The sequence below is a fragment of the Myotis myotis genome, unplaced genomic scaffold (assembly GCF_014108235.1).
Source record: "Myotis myotis isolate mMyoMyo1 unplaced genomic scaffold, mMyoMyo1.p scaffold_m19_p_1, whole genome shotgun sequence".
NCBI lineage: Eukaryota > Metazoa > Chordata > Mammalia > Chiroptera > Vespertilionidae > Myotis > Myotis myotis.
The window spans coordinates 195,644,931-195,665,453 of NW_023416313.1; the positions used below are offsets into that span (position 1 = coordinate 195,644,931).

General features: G+C 37.4%; 1 protein-coding gene across 1 annotated transcript in view; it reads right to left on the reverse strand.

Annotated features, from left to right (window-relative positions):
• Positions 1-858: 858 nt before the first annotated feature.
• LOC118679169 (coiled-coil domain-containing protein 170-like) overlaps positions 859-20,523 on the reverse strand; it is a 28,778-nt gene continuing 9,113 nt past the window's right edge. Inside the window, exons 4-8 of the mRNA XM_036355597.1 lie at positions 16,656-16,791; positions 10,045-10,233; positions 2,584-2,811; positions 1,561-1,776; positions 859-1,109 (exon numbers count right to left, since the gene is read on the reverse strand). Of these exons, the coding sequence (XP_036211490.1) occupies positions 945-1,109; positions 1,561-1,776; positions 2,584-2,811; positions 10,045-10,233; positions 16,656-16,791 (934 nt within the window). The 3' untranslated portion in view covers positions 859-944. The remainder of the gene's footprint in view (positions 1,110-1,560; positions 1,777-2,583; positions 2,812-10,044; positions 10,234-16,655; positions 16,792-20,523) is intronic.

A 20,523-nucleotide genomic window follows, 5' to 3' on the forward strand; every position in this document is an offset into this window, starting at 1 on the left:
CATCCAATCAATAATTCTCTCATATCATTGTTTCTATCTCTCTATCCCTCTCCCTTCCTCTCCCTGAAATCAATAAAAATATTTTTTAAAAAGAGTGATTCTCATTTTTTCTTAGAATGCATATTCAAGCTAATCATTTTCTTCCAAAGTGCTACTACGGTAAAATCCAATGTAACCTGACTCCTTCCACCCTGAAGACCCCCTAAAACTAAGCCCCACAGGAGACCACAGCAGGCACTGAGTCTCCACAGGCCTCTCTAGATTCTGACATTCCTACAGAAGACATCTTAGATAAATCTAAAATTCCTTTGGAAGAAGAGCAATTAACTATTTTAAATAAAATAAATTAGAAATTATACTTTTTAGAAAGTAGCCGATTAATTTAGAAATTGGCCTACTATTAGGCAAACACTGACAGACAATATTAAATGCTAAGAAAATAAAAAACACAATACAGTCCATTGAACATTTATAAAAATTCTTGATGACTTTCCTACCCTGCAATATTTCATATCTGATTTTCACACCTAGTTACCAAAGAGATAAAATAGATTCAAATTACAGAATACAGCTTTACCTGGATTCATAAGTGGGCATAGCCAATAAATGTTTCATTCTAGAAACAGGCTGTTAACTATACTGGTAGATATAAATATTCTAACTAAACAAAAGTTCTGATTAATATCCTGCTTAAAATAAAGTTAATAATAAATATAACTGGATATTACCATAGTACAAGTAACAATCTAGACTAGACCATAAATAAATGTATAGAACATTTATGATTATGACAAAAGTTGAATGCCAAACATCAAAGGAGAGAACAGATTGAAGTAAAAAATTTCTGAAGCATTTAATTCATCATGTAGCCATATACAAGATGTTGAAGGAAATGTCTGTATCTGCTGAGTTCTTGTTGGCAGCAATGAGAAGGCAGAACTTTCTTATGCGTTGTTATTCTGTCCAGTCTCACAATCAGAAGCAATCTTTGATTTGTTAGATGCTTCATAAGCTTGGATAATAAGTCTTAGGTGAATGATAATTTCCTTGTCTGCTGTTTTCATGTTAAATCCCAACATCTTCATGATAGTTTCTCGAAAGTCGACTTCCTTCAAAGAGCCACCACAAAATTCAAGACATGTCATTAGTTTTGGTCACCTACTTACTGTATACGATGAAATTGGTATGAGAAAATTAGTCTTATTAAATATTTCTTTGTGAAATATAACATCCTATATTCAAGTATTTTTAATCTAGAAAAATGGTCTCTTCTGTTACAAGTAGCCTTTATGTAAAATTTTCTTTTAAGATTTTTTTTCTTATTTTTACACTTTTGTAGACTAAACTTAATTTTATTGCTGCTTATGTTTCATCTATAAGGTAACTTCTTTTTGAACTTCTGTTTTGCTGTGGAGTAATAGCAACAAATACATTTCTCTAAATACATATTTCTCCACCCATCCTTCTAAAACCACGTGGCTCACAAGCTGTAGTTTGCCAACCACTGACTTAAAGAATCTTAATATAGTTATGATAATTTAAAAAAAACAAAAACAAAACCTCTTGTGGTCGTCCTGATACTTCAAGTGTGTTCTTTTCTGTGCAGAGCTCAGGAGTGACAGCATCTAAGATCTGATGGGTCCCGTCTTTGTCCCATCTTGCCTCTTGCTTGGTCGGGTCTAATGTAGTTTTCAAGTTATCTGTTTTCATAGCTGCCTTCCCTTTCATTGCTTCAACTTTTATTAAAGATTGCCTGAGCTTCTGAATTGTTTTGTCCTGTGAGGGTATAAAGTTAAGGTTGGGGGAAAGTGAGATGACTGTGATTAGATCTCTTTTAAATAATAGGTAGGCATGATGAATGATAACTCATGCTTCTATTCTTTCCTTTAAAAAAAAAAAAGGAAATAGATACATGGAAAAGAACATCCCACAACTTGTGAATTAAGAGGACATTTCTCCACCATCATACTCATCAATAACCAACAATCACTGAACACTTTTATAAACTAGGCACTTGGGTTAAAAGAGGGTGAACAAGTGTTCCATGTCCTCAAAAGTCTTATAGTACAGCCTGTGCTGATTAAATACAGAAACAGAGAAAATAAGTGGCTCTGTAGTAAGAAATATTGCTGATAAAAAAGTTGATCAATAAGTATTTAGTGCACCTGTGGTTTAAGATTAAAAAAAAATGTATATTTGAAATACTACAACTGAAGCTTGAAATAGAGAAGGTCCAAAGAGGAGCCCAAAAATGACTAAAATGTTTAACTATTACCCCAATAAAAAAGACAAAAGTAAGACTAAAACAAAAAAGCAAGGGATCCAGAAGTTACCTTTGAGGAGTAGGAAGAGGAATACTTAAGGGCTTTCATGGAATTGATATTAGTCTGTTTTTTTAAGATTAGTAATAGATTTGCAGGCATCAGCTGTTATTATATATGCTTTAATATTATATACATTCTTTTGTATGCGTGTAAAATAATTTTAACGTTAACTTTTAAAAGTTTGATGAGACCTATGCAGCTAAAATAGTAACAATCAAAGCTTAAATACATTTTTGAAAGCCTCACTTCCTTTACTTACTTTAAGGATATTGACTCTTGTCAGTTGGGTTTTCATATTTTTATTTGACAATTTCAAATCACTGAGCTGTTTATGAAGTTGCCGGATTTCTTCCTCTAACCTTTGAGTTGTTGCAATTTGCAAATTCTGCTTAATAGTTAGTAATGTTTGTTGTTTGTTGTCTTTCTCTAGCTGTTTAAATATCTTGCTGTTCTCATCTATTCGGGCATTTTTAGTCCTGGAGTTTTCCTTTGAAGAAATCAATAGTATTGAAATAAAGAAGTTGTGTTTTATGATGGTGTTCTACACTAGCAAACCAGATCTACTCTAGACTGATAAGCTGCAGACTAAACTATTTACATAAGTAAAATATTTTTTCACCATAAATATGCATTATTAAAATAATCCAGAAAGTAAAATACGACAATAAAAGTGATGGCTCAGTGCTATCAAGGGTAAAGTTAAGTAGACAATTTTATTAACACCAGGTGGTGGCACAGGTTACCGCAACTTTTCTAGGAATGTATTATAGGAAATAACCCAATATTTAGATAACAATTCATGCACCAAGATAATATTTACATTATTCATAACATGAAAAATAAAAATGCAAATGTCAAAAAGAATAATTAGATAAATGACACGATTGATTACAGATTTCCTAGAAATCAAGTTTTCAAAAATTTCTAGTAAGAGAAAATACTAACGATATAGTTAAATGAAAAAAGCAGGATGAGAAAAACTGTGCCTATCTCAATTATGTCAAAATATACATGGAAAATAATCAGAAGGAAATATACCTATTAACACTGGTTATCTCCTCCAAGTGGTAGAATTAGTGGTGATTTTAAAAAATTTATCTTTATTGTCAAAAGTATTACATATGTCCCTTCTTTCCCTGTGATTTTAATTGTATTCTTTCTTACCTGTAATTTATAAAATTACTACCAGGAAAAAAAAATAGAAAAAAAAGGTGTGGGTTTTAAAAAGACACCATATATTTTCATTATATATAAATAAAAAACTAGTAAAATGTATATAAAAACACTTTGGAAAGATAAAATAGATGTTCCAGGCAAGCCTGGTTAAAGAGGGAAGAAAGTAAAAACATATGATATTAGGAAGGAGAACCATACTGAATGCATAGATAGAGAAAATATACCAATCATTCTAAAAGAATATTTTATAACTCAGGAAAATAAGTTGAGAATATAAAAGAAATATATCATTTCCTAAAAAACAATATAATAATATACACTCATGTCCAGAAAACCCAAGAACTTTAGTAAAGAATATTATTGGACTGAATAAACAAATTCAGTAAGGATATTTAATAAAATATAAACATATCAAAGGTTTTTATCTATGTTAATAATAAGTATTTCAATTAGAAATGGGATAATATGCTATTCACAATGAGCAGAAAAATCTATAAAAGAACAAATTTTACAAGACTTATATGAGGGACTTACAGTACTTACATGAAGAACATTATAAAATCCTATTGGAATACATAAAATAAGATCTATTAAAGAGAAAGAGGTCATGTACCAAATTATCAAAAATTATCAGACTAAAACCATAACTATTTAAATTATGGATATCTGAAAAAGTAGTATATAAGTATATTAATAATCTCATTTTAAGTAGACATTTTGAAATACTGAGAATCAAAAATATATTTTTAATTTGTCCAAAATTATATCATTACAAAGCTGAGTAAAATGTAAACAATACTTACAAATTGCCACTTTGACAAATATAAAATTCACATGAACAGATCAACTCATACAGTGTAATCATTAACCAACTTTACTATTGTCCTTTGTTGTTCCTTTAAATGTATTCTGTAGGACTAATTCTTCATTTGCCACTAAATGAAATTTAGGGCAAGGTCATGTTTTTCCTGATCACTTTCAATTTAATGTAAAATTATAACAATTTTACTCAAAGTTATGGCTACTCAGGAGATAAGAAAAACACTAACATTAAGAAATTATAGAGCAGAACCTCTCTGGAGATCCAAACCAGAACTTGGCTGGAGATCCTGGCTGGAGATCCTGGCTAGGCTGCTGATCAACTGAACACTGTCTCCGTGTCCTTCCTTCTTCGCCGACTCCGTCTACGCCTTTGGGAACCCCTGGACCTGCTGGGGTTGGACCCCGGCAATTCAGGTTGTTTCCATGTATTGGCTATTGTAAATTAATAGTTTAAGAAACAAGTAGTTTGCCCTGACTGGTTTGGCTCAGTGGATAGAGCGTCGGCCTGCGGACTGCAGGGTCCTGGGTTTGATTCTGGTCAAGGGCATGTACCTTGGTTGCAGGCACGTCCCCAGTAGGGGGTGTGCAGGAGGCAGCTGATCAATGTTTCTCTCTCATCGATGTTTCTAACTCTCTATCCCTCTCCTTTCCTCTCTGTAAAAAATCAATAAAAATATATATTTTTTAAAAAGAAAAAAAAAAGAAATTATAAAGAAAACCAAGTAAAAATATTGGATATCACAAAAATAATAGTTGAAATAAACAACACAGATGAGATCAATAGGATGGATAAAGCTAAGAAACTCTCATAGGAGGCAGCAGGAAAGGATAAAAATATATAAAACAGTTTTTAAAATATATTAAGGTTTTTCAAAGAGGCAGTATCAATAGGGCGGTGTGCATGCGTGGGTGCGTGGGTGTGCATGTGTGCATGTGTGTGTGTACATGTGTTTATTTAAGAGACAGAAAGAGATTTGGCTAATCACAATTGTGAGTGCTGGCAAGTCCAAAATCTGCAGGGCAACCCAGCAAGCTGGCGACGTAGGCGAGTTGATATCGTGGCTCAATCCAAAGGCAATTTGTAGGTGGAATCCCTCTTCCTCAGGAGGCCTCAGTCTTTTTTCTCTAAAAGCCTTCAACTGATAGGATGGGGCCCACCAAAATTATGGGAAATAATCTGCTTTACGCAGTCTTCTGATTCAAATGTTACTTAGATCTAAAATGTAACATCTAGACTGCTTTTTGAACAAACATCTGGGCACCAAGTTGACACATAAAGTTAACCATTAAACAAAGAAATGAAGGACTGAATTAGAATCTAACCTTCAGCCCGGCCAGTGTGGCTCAGTGGTAGAGTGTCAACCCATAAACCAAGAGATCACTGGTTCGATTCCCGGGGGGGGGGGGGGGTACTTGAAATATCAGGAGGACTACTCTGTAAAGTATATAGTTGTCTAACCATTATGTTGTACACCTGAAACTAATACAGAATAATATTGAATGTGAGCTATAATTGAAAAAAAAAAAAGATGGAAAATTGTATATGTCTTTCATCACAATAAAAAATAATTTTAAAAGCCAACCTTCAGATACTAGTCACAGGAGATAATATAAAAAAGAAGAGTTAAAAAAAAGAAATAGAGCAGTGATGGCGAACCTATGACATGCGTGTCAGAGGTGACATGCGAACTCATTTTTTTGGTTGATTTTTGTTAAATGGCATTTAAATATATAAAATAAATATCAAAAATATAAGTCTTTGTTTTACTATGGTTGCAAATATCAAAAAATTTCTATATGTGACATGGCACCAGAGTTAAGTTAGGGTTTTTCAAAATGCTGACACGCTGAGCCAAAAGGTTCGCCATCACTGAAATAGAGGGTGTAAAATGTTGAAATAAATGAAAAAATTGACAGATGAAAGAATTAGATTAAAAAGTTCAGCCCTGCCGATGTGGCTAAGTGACTGAGCATCGACCAGGAGGTCCCAGTTAGATTCCCAGTCAGGGCATATGCCCGGGTTGTTAGCTTGCTCCCCAGTAAGTGGCATGCAGGAGGCAGCCAATCGATGTTTCCTTCTCATTTATGTTTCTATATCTTTCTCCCTCTCTCTTCTCTCTGAAATCAATAAAACATACTTTTTTAAAAAGTTCATAAAGTGCAAACAAGAGAGATAAGGAAAAACCACATATCTAAGCATATTATAACAAAACTAGAGGCCCGGTGCATGAAATTTGTGCACTCAGGTGGGGGGGTCCCTCAGCTCAGCCTTGTGCCCTTTCGCAGTCTGGGAGCCCTCACGGGATGTCCGACTGATGGCTTAGGCCCGCTTCCCGTGAGCCCAGCTCAGGGCTTCTGGCTGAGTGGCGCTCCCCCTGTGGTAGCACACTGACCACCAGGGGACAGCTCCTGCATTGAGCACCTGCCCCCTGGTGGTCAGTGCACATCATAGCGACCAGTCATTCTGCCATTCAGTTGATTTGCATATTAGCCTTTTATTATATAGGATTTAAGAACATCAAAGCAAACAAGAAAAGTCTAAAAGCTTCCTGAAAGAGTAAATCATCTACAAAGGAATAAGAATCACATTGATATCAGACATCTCAACAGTAACAGGGGAAGCCAGTAGATAGTTTCGAAGGATTTTACGAAGGAACTTTGAACTTAGAAGTTTATATCCAGCCAAACTGTCATTCAAATATGAGGGTATAATAAAAATATTATCAGGCACATGTGGTGTCAGAAAGTTTGCCAAAGATCCAATTGTTAAAAATTCATGTAGAAAAGGAGGATGCTACAAAAGATATGCAACTGAAGGTGATCATATACCTTGTTCAAGTTTAGTGGTTATCTAAAAATAATTAGGACCAAGTTAAAGAAAACAGAAAAAGTATACTCAAATAGCCCACAAATTAAGAATTTAGAGAATAATAATATATTTGGGGGTTGAGGTCAGAGACCAAACAGGTATGACATTCTTGTAAATATTAAAATAAATAAGTTTTGTTCTTAGAGAACACCAGCATCAAAATAAAAAAAAAGAATATACAGCTTTAAAACCAGCAGAAAAAGATTGATTTATCTAAAAGAAACCTGGAAAATGAACCCCCGGCGGGGAAGTAAAATATATTGAAATTATTAAATAAGTTAACAAAAATATATCCTAATATAATAATTGCAATAAATGTAAATGTGTTAAATTCACCAATTGGCCCAGCCAGTGTGGCTCAGTGGTTGAGAATCAGAAGGTCATGGTTCGACTCCCAGTCAGGGCACATGCCTGGGTTGTGGGTTCAATCCTCAGTGTGGAGTGTGCAGGAGGCAGCCAATCAATGATTCTCTCTCATCATTGTTGTTTCTATCTCTCTCTCCCTCTCCCTCTCTGAAATCAATAAATATACATATTTATTTATTATTTTTTTAAATATATTTTATTGATTTTTACAGAGAGGAAGAGAGAGGAATAGAGAGTTAGAAACATCGATGAGAGAGAAACATTGACCAGCTGCCTCCTGCACACCCCCTACTGGGGATGTGGCCACAACCAAGGTACATGCCCTTGACTGGAATCAAACCTGGGACCTTTCAGTCTGCAGGCCGACGCTCTATCCACTGAGCCAAACCGGTTAGGGCTATACATATTTAAAAAGTCACCAATTGGAGGTGAATTTTATCACAGATAATGTCTTTTATCACAGAGAAAGACAGAAAGCTATGAAGATAAAAAGATATATCATGTTCAGACTAACACGAACTAAAAGAAAATTGCATTAGTAAACATAACTTCTGAAAATGGAGAATTTAAAGCAATCCTATATAATAAAAGGCTAATATGCAAATTGTCCCCTTGGGAGTTCGACTGCTCGTTATGACGTGTGCTGACCACTGGGGGGCGGCACAGAATAAAAGAAGGCCCCGGCCGGCAGCCAGGGGAAGGAAGGCCCCCATCGGCCCTGATTGCCGGCCAGGCCTTGGGACTCTTTACCCATGCATGAATTTTGTGCACCGGGCCTCTAGTATTTTATAAAGGACAAAAAAAGAAAATGTTTTATTGTGCTTAAAAGATCATCATCATATATGCTCCAGTAGGCTATAAAGCAAAAATTGATGGAACTGTAGAGACAAATGGATAAATCAAAAATATAGTTGGAGAATTTAGCATACCATTTCCAGAACCAAGGAATAATCAGAGATACTATCTAAACCATGAATAATATGCTTGAGCATTAGCTATCTATGGAAATTTATATCCAACAAACAGAGAATACATTTTTTATAGGCACAGTTTCAAAAGTATAACAGTATTGAATTATAATGTTGTACACCTGAAGATTATATGTTATTAACTAATATTACTCCAATAAATTTACTTTAAATATATATAATTCTGAGCAGTAGAATAAAATTTTTTTAAAAATATATATTTTATTGATTTTTTACAGAGGGGAAGGAAGAGGGATAGAGAGTTAGAAACATCGATGGAAGAGAAACATCGGTCAGCTGCCTCCTGCACACCTCCTACTGGGGATGTGCCCGCAACCAAGGTACATGCCCTTGACTGGAATCGAACCTGGGACCCTCTAGTCTGCAGGCCGATGCTCTATCCACCGAGCCAAACCGGCTAGGGCTAGAATAAAATTTTTAATGCAATATCATTTACACAAATTTTGAATATATGCATAAAAATCACATTTAAAAGAACATATAAACAAAAGGATACACATTAAATACATTAGATTAGTCAATGTATTTGGGGAGGAGATGGGAAAGGAATTAGCAGAAAAAGGATTTATCTTTGGACTCTGTGAAGGACATTGTTGATACCACTTCATTAAGTGCTGAAAATTTTTTAAATTGAGTGTTCAATACAATATGTATGAATGAATGAATGAATGAATGAACAAATGGACGAATGGAATGAGAGACTAAATGAGTGAGTGGTGAGTGAGTGAGATTAAAGTTTGAGCCATAGCAATTATAAAAATAATATAAGATAGGTCTGAGTATGATGAGCACTTCTGTGGAGAGGTAGTGAAATAGAGTATCTCCTGAAAATAAATAATATTGCATCCTACCTATTTCCACCCCACTTTTAGATTGATTTTTTTCCTTATAGATTTAGAGAAGCAGAAGGTAACGGTCTATATAATAATCATTTGAGGAATATTTCCAATACCCATCATATCTAGCTAAGTGCCTTAAATTCCATCTTTGACCTCCTTTTCCTCTAACCCTCTTTTTAAAGTACATTAAAAAATACATTAGCCCTAGCCTGTTTGGCTCAGTGGATAGAGCATCAGCCTGCAAACTGAAATGTCCCAGGTTCGATTCTGGTCAAGGGCACATGCCCGGGTTGTGAGCTCGATCCCCAGTGGGGGGCTTACAGGAGTCAGCTGATCAATGATTCTCTCTCATCATTGATGTTTCTATCTCTCTCTCCCTCTTCCTTCCTCTCTGAAATCAATAAAAATATATTAAAAAAAGAAATACATTAATAAAAGCCCTCACAATAAATATCAAATATGTATAAAATGAGAAAGGGAATATATGAAGTGAGGAGAGGTTTTTTGATAAAATCAGAAGGGTTTGTAGCAAATTTTTCTCTCTTTTCAATATTAAAAAAAGTATAAGTAGTATTAACAGCTTTAAACATTAGATAATATAACAAAATATGATCATTTTCACTGCCAAAGAAATGCCGTATACTTCACAAAATTCTTACTTTATTCCTGCCCGAGTCTAATCTCACTTGAAAAAAGTCATTAACAGCAAGTTTTCCCTCCAGACGTTTCAAGGGTCTTTTTTGTTCCCTACGCTTTTCTTCAGTTTGGGACGATTCTTCGTGGTGATGATGCAGCTGCTCCAGTCGCTTGGTGAGCAACTGAATGTCCTGCTTAAGGCCTTCAGCTCCCTGTAAAGAAAAAAAATAGATTAAACTTCCCGATGGTCCATGATTTCTATTTCATTTCAATACTGTGCAAGTTCTACTGTGCTGATATTGTAGAAACATTTACTAAATAGATGCTGGTTTCAGAAATAGGAAGGTTTGACATTTTAGTTCAAGCATGTCAAACTCAAAGGCTAACACGGACCAAATAAACAAGGTTTATGTGGGCCACAAAAAAACAAAAGCTTCAATTTTCATTGAAATGTAGGCTTATTTCATAGAGACATGCTGAACACAAAGGGCTGAAATAAAAGAGTAATCATTGCCGAAACCGGTTTGGCTCAATGGATAGAGCGTTGGCTTGAGGACTGAAGGGTCCCAGGTTCGATTCCGGTCAAAGGCATGTACCTTGGTTGCAGGCACATCCCTAGTGGGGGATGTGCAGGAGGCAGCTGATCAATGTTTCTCTCTCATCGATGTTTCTAACTCTCTATCCCTCTCCCTTCCTCTCTGTAAAAAATCAATAAAATATATAAAAAAATAAAAGAGTAATTGTTAACATAAAATAATAGAACATTTTAATAAAAATTAACATTTTTTTCTTGAACATTAACTTATCGGACACTGAATAACTGCACAAATTAATAAGCGTAACACAAATAAACCTATATTTCTTGTTCTCTGAAAGCGAAATATTTTCTGTTGCGCACACCAAACAAGTCAGTACAAAACTAATGATGTAGCAATAAGCTGCTAAAATATTCGCAGCTAGTATTAGTGGAGAGAAATGGTGCGCCTGCGCATAAGGCGCGTAAGGGAAAAGAAAGCAACATGATTTTAGTAATCAGTCATTAGCAAACATTGTAGTTTGTTAATAATTATGTGTAACAGGATATTGTAAAAATTAAGTTACAAAATTTTTATTAAAACATTTCTTACATACCGTTATATTGGCTGGGCTGCAAAAATATTCGTTATGGGCCACATGCAGCCTGCAGGCCGAAAGTTTGACATGCTTGTTTTAGTTAATACTGAGTAATAAACTTGTATGATGAATTTAAGAGAACAGTGTAAAGACATTTGGAACTCTACAATAAACAGGCTACTGTGTAGCAGGTTTTACTAACACATTGAATTAAAGCAATACCCATCTTCCTTTAAATTGTAGGGCGAAGAGGCATGGAATTTTACAAAGTGATTTGAACACAACAGGGAAATCTCATTTAAACCTGAAGGTTCAATCTCTTAATAGACCTGACCAATAAATTCAAATAACTGATTTAACTATTTATTTTACTGCACTGACTGAACACTTTGCTCACAATGGAAACGTTATCTGCATCATATCACTATTTTTAAGCTAGCATTTATTGAGCTTACACTTAGCTGTACTAAGCATTTATCATGTATTTACCCATTTAATTGCAACCACTCTGAGATTTGAACTATGCCCCCCTCCCCAATCCTTCCTCACCAGCCTTCACTCCCACCAAATTTTACAAATGAAACTAAGGCAAAGAGTGGATAAGTAACTTGCCTAGTAGCAGAGTTGGCAGTGGCAGAGCTGAGGTTCATACAGGAGCTCAGTGCTCTTAACAAGCACACTATACTACCTCTGCTGTAATAATGGACAGCCTCTGCTCTTTTATTACTCTAACAATAAAATCAAAATGATCATTTAGAGCCACAGAGTTTACTGAATCAGCTAATATCAAAATCCACATCTTTTTTTTTTTTTTAATATATTTTATTGATTTTTTACAGAGAGGAAGGGAGAGGGATAGAGAGTCAGAAACATCGATGACAGAGAAACATCGATCAGCTGCCTCCTGCACACCTCCTACTGGGGATGTGCCCGCAACCAAGGTACATGCCCTTGACCGGAATCGAACCTGGGACCTTTCAGTCCGCAGGCTGACGCTCTATCCACTGAGCCAAACCGGTTAGGGCAAAATCCACATCTTAAAAGAAACAAATCTGAAAGAATAACTTGTCTGCAATATACTTACAGACTTCAAAATTGCTCATTTGCACCAATTCCCTGAATTCTCTCTTTCACTGCTTCCTCTGTGCTGGGATGGGGACAACACTGCTGCTTAGAAAAGAAGCCAATTGACGAAGGAATTTCTGATAGTGGGACCGTGCAGTTTTAGTTCCCCAGCTGAATGAATATGGAGGTAATATTTTTGTTTTTCCTTATGGATCAAATCTTATTGATATCTATCCCAAACTTTCTGTTCATCTTTTGGATCTTCAGAGTAAAAAATGTCTCTCTCAAAGTTCTTGGACAGGATAGCTTTACCTTTTTTCTAAATATGCCAACACACATGTTACATTTCTCATTCGATGATTCTCTCATTATGATGATTCTATCTCCCTCCCCCTTCCACTCTGAAATCAATAGAAAATACATATTTTTTAAAAAGACCAAAAAAATTTTTAATTACTTTAAAATACTTTGAAAGTAGTTCTAATTTTTAAAAATATATAGTTTTATTGACTTCAGAGAGGAAAGGAGAGGGAGAGAGAGATAGAAACATCACTGATGTGAATCATCGATCAGCTGCCTCCTGCACGCCCCCTACTGGGGATTGAGCCTACAACCTGGGCATATACCCTGACTGGGAGTTGAACCATGACCTCCTGGTTCATAGGTCAATGCTCAACCACCAAGCCATGCCAGCCAGGCATTTCTGAAAATTTTTAATGGAATACCTCACATTAATTGGATTATGGGCCTTGTTTTACATTCAGATTATATAATAAACTGTTATAGTCTAAGAATTTAAAAATAAACTTTTACCAGTTCTTTGACAAGTGTCTGTCTCCCATCATTCTCCAACATTCTTCTATAAGATCTTCTACTAATCCTGTTAATTGCCATCTATGAGTGACCAGACTCATTTCTTCCTTCTAAAATGAATTCATGCCATAATTTCTGACTCCAATGTTCAATATAGATAATCCAACCAATTTAGCTTTAAAGTCATTGCTTCTGTTTCAATAACTTTCACCTACACCTTTCTTCAATCCTTAAACCCAGATCTAAAAATCCAGATTTGTCAGCAGCAAGAAGTAAAACACAACAGAAATTTAAAACTTCAATATTTTGCTATCTAATAGACACTTTTTCTCCCAGCTCCCTATCAGCTCTATACCCTCTAAGCTTTTCTTCAACTTCTCCTTGCACTTTCTCTCCATACTTCAGAAAGGCTTCCAGTCAGCCATTCTGTACTGCTTCCTTTTATCCTCGGAAAGAAGATGACCAACAAAGCACTCAACATTGCCAATTACCTCCCAGTGTAACACAAAGTAATAAAAATCCTGTCTCTGCAAAGATCAATCAAGATTTTTCTGGGGCCTGGCTAGTCTAGCTCAGTGGTTGAGCATTGATCTATGAACTGGGAGGTCACAGTTCTATTGCCAGTTAGGGCACATGCTGGGGTTGGGGCTCAATCCCCAGTAGTGTGTGTGCAGGAGGTAGCCGATCAATGATTCTCTTTCATCGTTGATGTTTCTCCCTCTCTCCCTTCCTTCCTCTCTGAAATCAATAAAAAAAAATATATAAAAAAAAGATTTTCTGGGGCTGTTGGTCAAGATGGCGGTGTAGGTAAATGTGATACTGCCTCCTGCAACCACATCAAAATTTACAACTAAAATACAGAACAATGATCATTCAGAACCACCAGTATTACATGAAATGTTAAAGGGTCTTCTTAAAGAAGAAGAAAAAATATAAAAAATATGAACAATAAAATGGCAATAAATACATATCTATCAACAATTGAATCTAAAAAATCAAAATAAATGAACAAGCAGAACAGAAACAGATTTATAGATACAGAGAATACTTCAGTGGTTGCCAGATGGGAGAGGGTATGGAGGGATGGGTAAAAAGGTGAAGGGATTTAGAAGTACAAATTAGTAGTTATAGTGTACTCATGGGGGTGTAAAGTAAGGCATAGGGAATATCCTATCTAATAAAAGAGAAACATGGTAATTGGTGTACGACCGCTACCCTTCCCATTGGCTAATCAGCGAGATATGCAAATTAACTGCCAGCCAAGATGGCGGCCAGCAGCCAGGCAGCTTGAAACTAACATGAGGCTTGCTTGCTTCAGTGACGGAGGACTCCCAACATTCCTCGCCTGCCTTGCCGGCTTCTGAGCTTGCAGTTTAAGAAACATTGTAACAAATATAGAAGCTAAACAAACCCCCAGAAACCTGCTTTCAGCAAGCCGGGATTTCAGAGCTGGAGTTATACATTGTTTCGATTATAGAACCGAAACAAACCAGATACCTTCTTTCAGCAGCAGAGGCCTCAGAGCTGGAGCCAGAGCTAAAGCTGGCCCAGAATAAAAAAGAAAAAAGAAAAAAAGGAGCAGTTGGGAGCAAGAGCAAAAGACAAAGAGAGACTCTTAAGAGCAGCAAGAGAAAGAAACTCAGTTACCTACAAGGGAGTACCCATACGACTGTCAGCTGATTTCTCAACAGAAACTTTGCAGGCCAGAAGGGAATGGCAAGAAATATTCAAAGTGATGAATACCAAGAACCTACAACCAAGATTACTTTATCCAGCAAAGCTATCATTCAGAACTGAAGGTCAGATAAAGAGCTTCACAGATAAGGAAAAGCTAAAGGAGTTCATCACCACCAAACCAGGATTATATGAAATGCTGAAAGGTATCCTTTAAGAAGAGGAAGAAGAAGAAAAAGGTAAAGATACAAATTATGAACAACAAACATGCATCTATCAACAAGTGAGTCTAAGAATCAAGTGAATAAATAATCTGGTGATCATAATAGAATCAGGGACATAGAAAGGGAATGGACTGACTATTCTTGGGGGGGAAAGGGGTGTGGGAGATGCGGGAAGAGACTGGACAAAAATCGTGCACCTATGGAAGAGGACAGTGGGTGGGGAGTAAGGGCGGATGGTGGGGCGGGAACTGGGAGGAGGGGAGTTATGGGGGGAAAAAAGAGGAACAAATGTAATAATCTGAACAATAAAGATTTAATTAAGAAAAAAAAAAAAAAGAAAAAAGAAAAAAAGGAGCAGTTGGGAGCTTCAGTCGGCCTGAAAACAGCCCTCAGCCCCTCACCCAGACTGGCCAGGCACCCCAGTGGGGACCCCCACCCTGAAGGGTGTGTGACCAGCTGCAAACAGCCATCATCCCCTCATCCAGGCTGGCCAGGCACCCCAGTGGGGACCCCCCCCCTGATCCAGGACACCCTTCAGGGCAAACCAGCCAGCCCCACCCATGCCAGGCCTCTATCCTATATAGTAAAAGGGTAATATGCCTCCCAGCACTGGGATCAGTGGAGCGAGAGGCCTTCCGGCACCGGGATCAGCGTGACAGGAGGCAGCGCCCAAACCCCCTGATCGCCCTGCGGCTCTGTATGTGACCAGGGGCGGGGCCACAACCTCCCTATCGGCCCTGCTCTGTTCATGACAGGGGAAGACTCCCCAACCCCCTGATCGCCCTGCGGCTCTGTGTGTGACAGGGTGCGGCGCCTCAACCCCCTGATCGGCCCTGTTCTGTGTGTGACAGGGTGCGGCGCCCCAACCCCTCCCCCCACCATGGGCCCTGCTCTGTGTGTGATGGGGTAGAGCCATAACCTCCCCATCGGCCCTGCCCTGAGTGTGACAGTGGCGGCGCCCTAACTCCCTGATCGGCCCTGCTCTGTGGGTGATAGAGGGCGGCGCCCCAACCCCCTGATCCGCCCTGCCCTGAGTGTGACAGGGGGCGGTGCCCCAACTCCCCTATCGGCCCTACTCTGTGAGTGACAGGGGGGAGCTCCTCAACCCCCTGATCGGCCCTACTCTGTGCATGACAGGGGGGAGCTCCCCAACCCCCTGATTGACCCTGCTCTGTGCATGACAGGGTACGGAGCCCCAACTCCCCTAATGGGCCCTGCTCTGTGCGTGACAGTGGGTGGCGCCACAACCTCCCCATCGACCCTGCCTTGAGTGTGACAGGGGGCGGTGCCCCAACCCCCCAATCGGCCTTACCCTGAGTGTGACTGAGGGTGGCATTGCAACCTCCCAATCTGCCCTGCTCTGTGCATGACAGGGGAAGGCACCCCAACTCCCCAATCGGCCCTGCTCTGAGCCCGACCAGGGGCTGCACCTAGGGATTGGGCCTGCCCTCTGCCACCCAGGAGCAGGCCTAAGCCAGCAGGTCGTTATCTCCCGAGGGGTCCCAGACTGCGAGAGGGCACAGGCCGGGCTGAGGGACCCCCCTTCCCCCCGAGTGCACAAATTTTTGTGCACCGGGCCTCTAGTAGTGAATAATATTCTAATAACTACGTATGGTGTCAGATTTTTCGGGATGATCACTTATTAAGTTTTATAATATCTAATCCCTGAGGTGTACACCTGAAATTAATATAATATTATAGTCAAATGTAACTGAAAAAATAAAAAAATAAAAATTTATTCTCACCTTTATCTTGAAACTACCCAAGGTGTCTTCTTGTCCTTTCACATTCATATAAGGAGTGAATCCATTAGCATCTGCTAACTTTTTCTCCAAAAGGTCTGCTTTTTGCTCTGCCCTTTCTCTTTCAACCAGATGTACTCTGTGTAAGAAAGTAGTAGGTAACAATGTCATGAAACCAGCTCAATAATCAAACTTCAATTAAAAATAATGAAATAAGCCCTGGCTGGTGTGGCTCAGTGCCTAGCGTGTCAGCCTGGGCACCAGAGGATCATGAGTTTGATTCTCAGTCAAGGACATGTACATGGGTTACAGGTTTGATCTCCAGCCCCAGTTGGGCCATGTGCGGGAGACAACAAATCAATGTCTCTCTCTCACATCAATGTTTCTCTCTCTACCCTTCTCCCTTCCACTCTCTCTCCATGTGCCTTTGACTGGAATCAAACCAAGACCCTTCATTTCGCAGGCCGACACTCTATCCACTGAGCCAAACCAGCTAGGGCTAAGCCTATATGGAAAAAATATCCTCACTACTTGGATAAGGGTTAAAATAATATTAATAATAATGAAAACAAATATTCCCCATTAAAAATATAGTAAATATGTGTATCAAGTAAAAATGTGACTATTTCTAAGGAGAGACTAGAAATGGTAGAGAAATGGAGAGAAATACAATCCAGTGTTAAGTCCTGTAGTAGTTACCCTGGGGGAGGTCAATTTTGAAACCATCCTTTTCAAGGGGAAATTTGAGTATGAATATTTGCCTGCCACTACTGGTAATAGTGTGATGATCAGGAGGTTCCACATGAATACAAGTACTCCTATTTTAATAACACCTGAATGGGCTCTTCTACTGGGATTTGATGAGGGAAAAGGAACTAGAAATAATGATACAGCAATAGAGAACAGCATATCTAAAAACGTTATTTATTATCAAATATTTAAACAGCTAATTATTTGGTTCTTATTTGATTACTAATTGCAAGGTATTGGTAATACTTTCTACCCTGTAGCTAGGTTAAAGTTTCAATTCATCTTCCATGATTTTTATGTCCTTTTCTAAGAATTGCATCCTACAGAATTAATGAATTTGAGTTAGGTCAACAGAAATTATCTGAATAATCTAAAGAAAAAATTTAAATTCAAAAATTATGTTAGAGACAGGTAGGACATACTCAATAGGTATAACATACCTGTAGGTCTAACATATTGTAGCCATAGGATGAGAATAGAGACAGAATGGGACAGAAACAATATTTGAAAAAATAATTTCCAAGAATTTTCCAAACCTGATGAAAGACATCAATTTATAGATTCAATAAATTCTGCAAATCCTAAGCCTTGCCAAGACATATCGTCAAATTGTTATCAATTAAAAGCAGTCAGAGAAAAAGCACACGTTACCTCAAAGGTACAACAATAAGACTGATGACTGAGTTTTCAACAGAAGCTATAGACGCCAGAAGATAACTGAATGACATCTTAGAGGGCTGAAAGTAAAAATACTGAAATCCAAGAATTCTACTAGTATACACAATAAAAAAAAATACCCTTAGAAAAAATGAGATGAAATAAACATAGTTTCAGAAGGGGAAAAAATGGAAAAATTGTCAGAAGAACTGCATTATAAGAAACCTACAGACAATTTCTCAGGATGAACAAAAATTATCCTTAGTGTGCACAGAACTGTAGGAAGGAATGAAATGCATCAGAAAGAGAAAATAGGAATTTATACTGGCAGTTAATTAAAATGATAATATCTTATGGGATTCATAACACTTGAAATGTTAAAATATATCATAACAATAGTACAAGAGCATGAGATAGCTCAATGAAGTTGAATTGTCATAGGCTTTTATTTTGGAATATCATAAAAGTACAGATCTAAAGTAAACTAATAAATATGTATTTTGTAATCATGAGAGCTAGGTAAAAACTAAATGATAAAAGATATTACAGGAATGGAATTAAAAAAAGCGGATTAATCCAAAGAAAATGGTGAAGGAGTAATAAAAGAACAGAGAACAGATGGGAAAAACAAACAATACTAATATGGTAGAGTTAAATCTAACAATTAAGACAGAATCACACCCTGGCTGCTGTTGCTCACTGGTAAGAGCATTGGCCAGCACACTGAAGGGTCCCAGGTTCAATTCTGGTCAAGGGCATATATCTGGATTGCAGGTTAGATCCCAAATGGGCCCCAGGCGGGAGACAACTAATTGATATGTCTCTCTCACATCAATGTTTCTCTCTCTCTCTCTCTCTCTCTCTCTCTCTCTCTCTCTCTCTCTCTCTCCCCCCCCGCCCCCCCCTCTCTCTCTCCCGATTTCTCTTTCTTTGTCTCTCTTTCCCCACTACCCCTCCATTCTCTCAATGGGAAAAAATGTCCTCAGGTGAAGGTTAACAACAATAAAAATAAGACAAGATAATCAGATTGGATTAAAAATAAAACATCTAATGCTAAGTTAGCATTTTGCAAGATATATACTTTAAATATAAGGACACAGAAACATGAAAATGAAAAAATGGAAAAAGACCTACCATGAGAATAGTATGATGGTGTAGCTAAATTAATACCAAAGTAGACTTTAAAGCAAGAACGATTGAGTTGTACACTTTAAGTCTGTATGGTTTTTGTGTGTGTTTATTTTTTTAAATATATTTGTATTGATTTCGGAGAGGAAGGGAGAGGTAGAAAGAGATAGAAACATCAATGATGAGAATCATTGATCAGCTGCCTCCTGCATGGGGATTGAGCCCTCAACTGGGACATGTGCCTTTGACTGGAATTAAACCAGGACCCTTCATTTCACAGGCTGACACTCTATCCACTGAGCCAAACCAGCTAGGGCTAAGCCTGTATGGTTTTATTGACCAGTGTTGTCACCCCAATAAATTCAATTTTTTAAAAAAATCTTCAAATGGAAATGTTAAGAAGTGAAAAAACAACAACTGTTTAGCCATTTGTCTGTTTTTTAAAATGATATTGGATTTGTAAAACTATGTCAATAATATTTTATTATTAGATCCCTAACTCACACCACATACAAAACTTAGTCAAGATGAAACAAAGACATAAATTTAAGTGCTAAAACTATAACTCTTAAAAGAAAACATACTTGTAAATCTTCACAACCTTGGATTAGGCAGTGATTTATTTCTTAGGTATGATGACATCAAAGACACAAGTGACAATAAAAGATAAACTTCATCAAAATTAAGAAATTTTGAGCTTCAAAAGACACCATTAAGAAAATAAAAAGACAATCCACGGGTGGGACAAAAATATATGCAAATCATATATCTGATAAGGGTCTGGTATCCAAAATATACAAAGAACACTTACAACTAAATGATAAAAAGACAACCCCATTTAAAAATAGGCAAAGCATCTGAATAGTATTTCTACAAAGAAGATATACAGATGGCCAGTAAGCACATGAAAAGATGTTCAAAATCTTTAGTTATTTATATATATATGCAAATTAAACTTATAATGAGATATGACTTCATATCTACCAGAATGGCTATAATGAAAAAGATGAACAATAATATGCTGGTGAGAATGTGGAAAAATTGGAATCTTCATATATTGCAGGTAGTAATTTAAAATTGTGTGACTGCCTTGGAAAAAAGCCTGGAAGTTCCTTTAAAAGTAATTTTAAGCCGGAACCGGTTTGGCTCAGTGGATAGAGCGTTGGCCTGCGGACTGAAGGGTCCCGGGTTCGATTCCGGTCAAGGGCATGTACCTTGGTTTCGGGCACATCCCCAGTGGGGGGCGTGCAGGAGGCAGCTGATCGATGTTTCTCTCTCATCGATGTTTCTGGCTCTCTATCCCTCTCCCTTCCTCTCTGTAAAAAATCAATAAAAT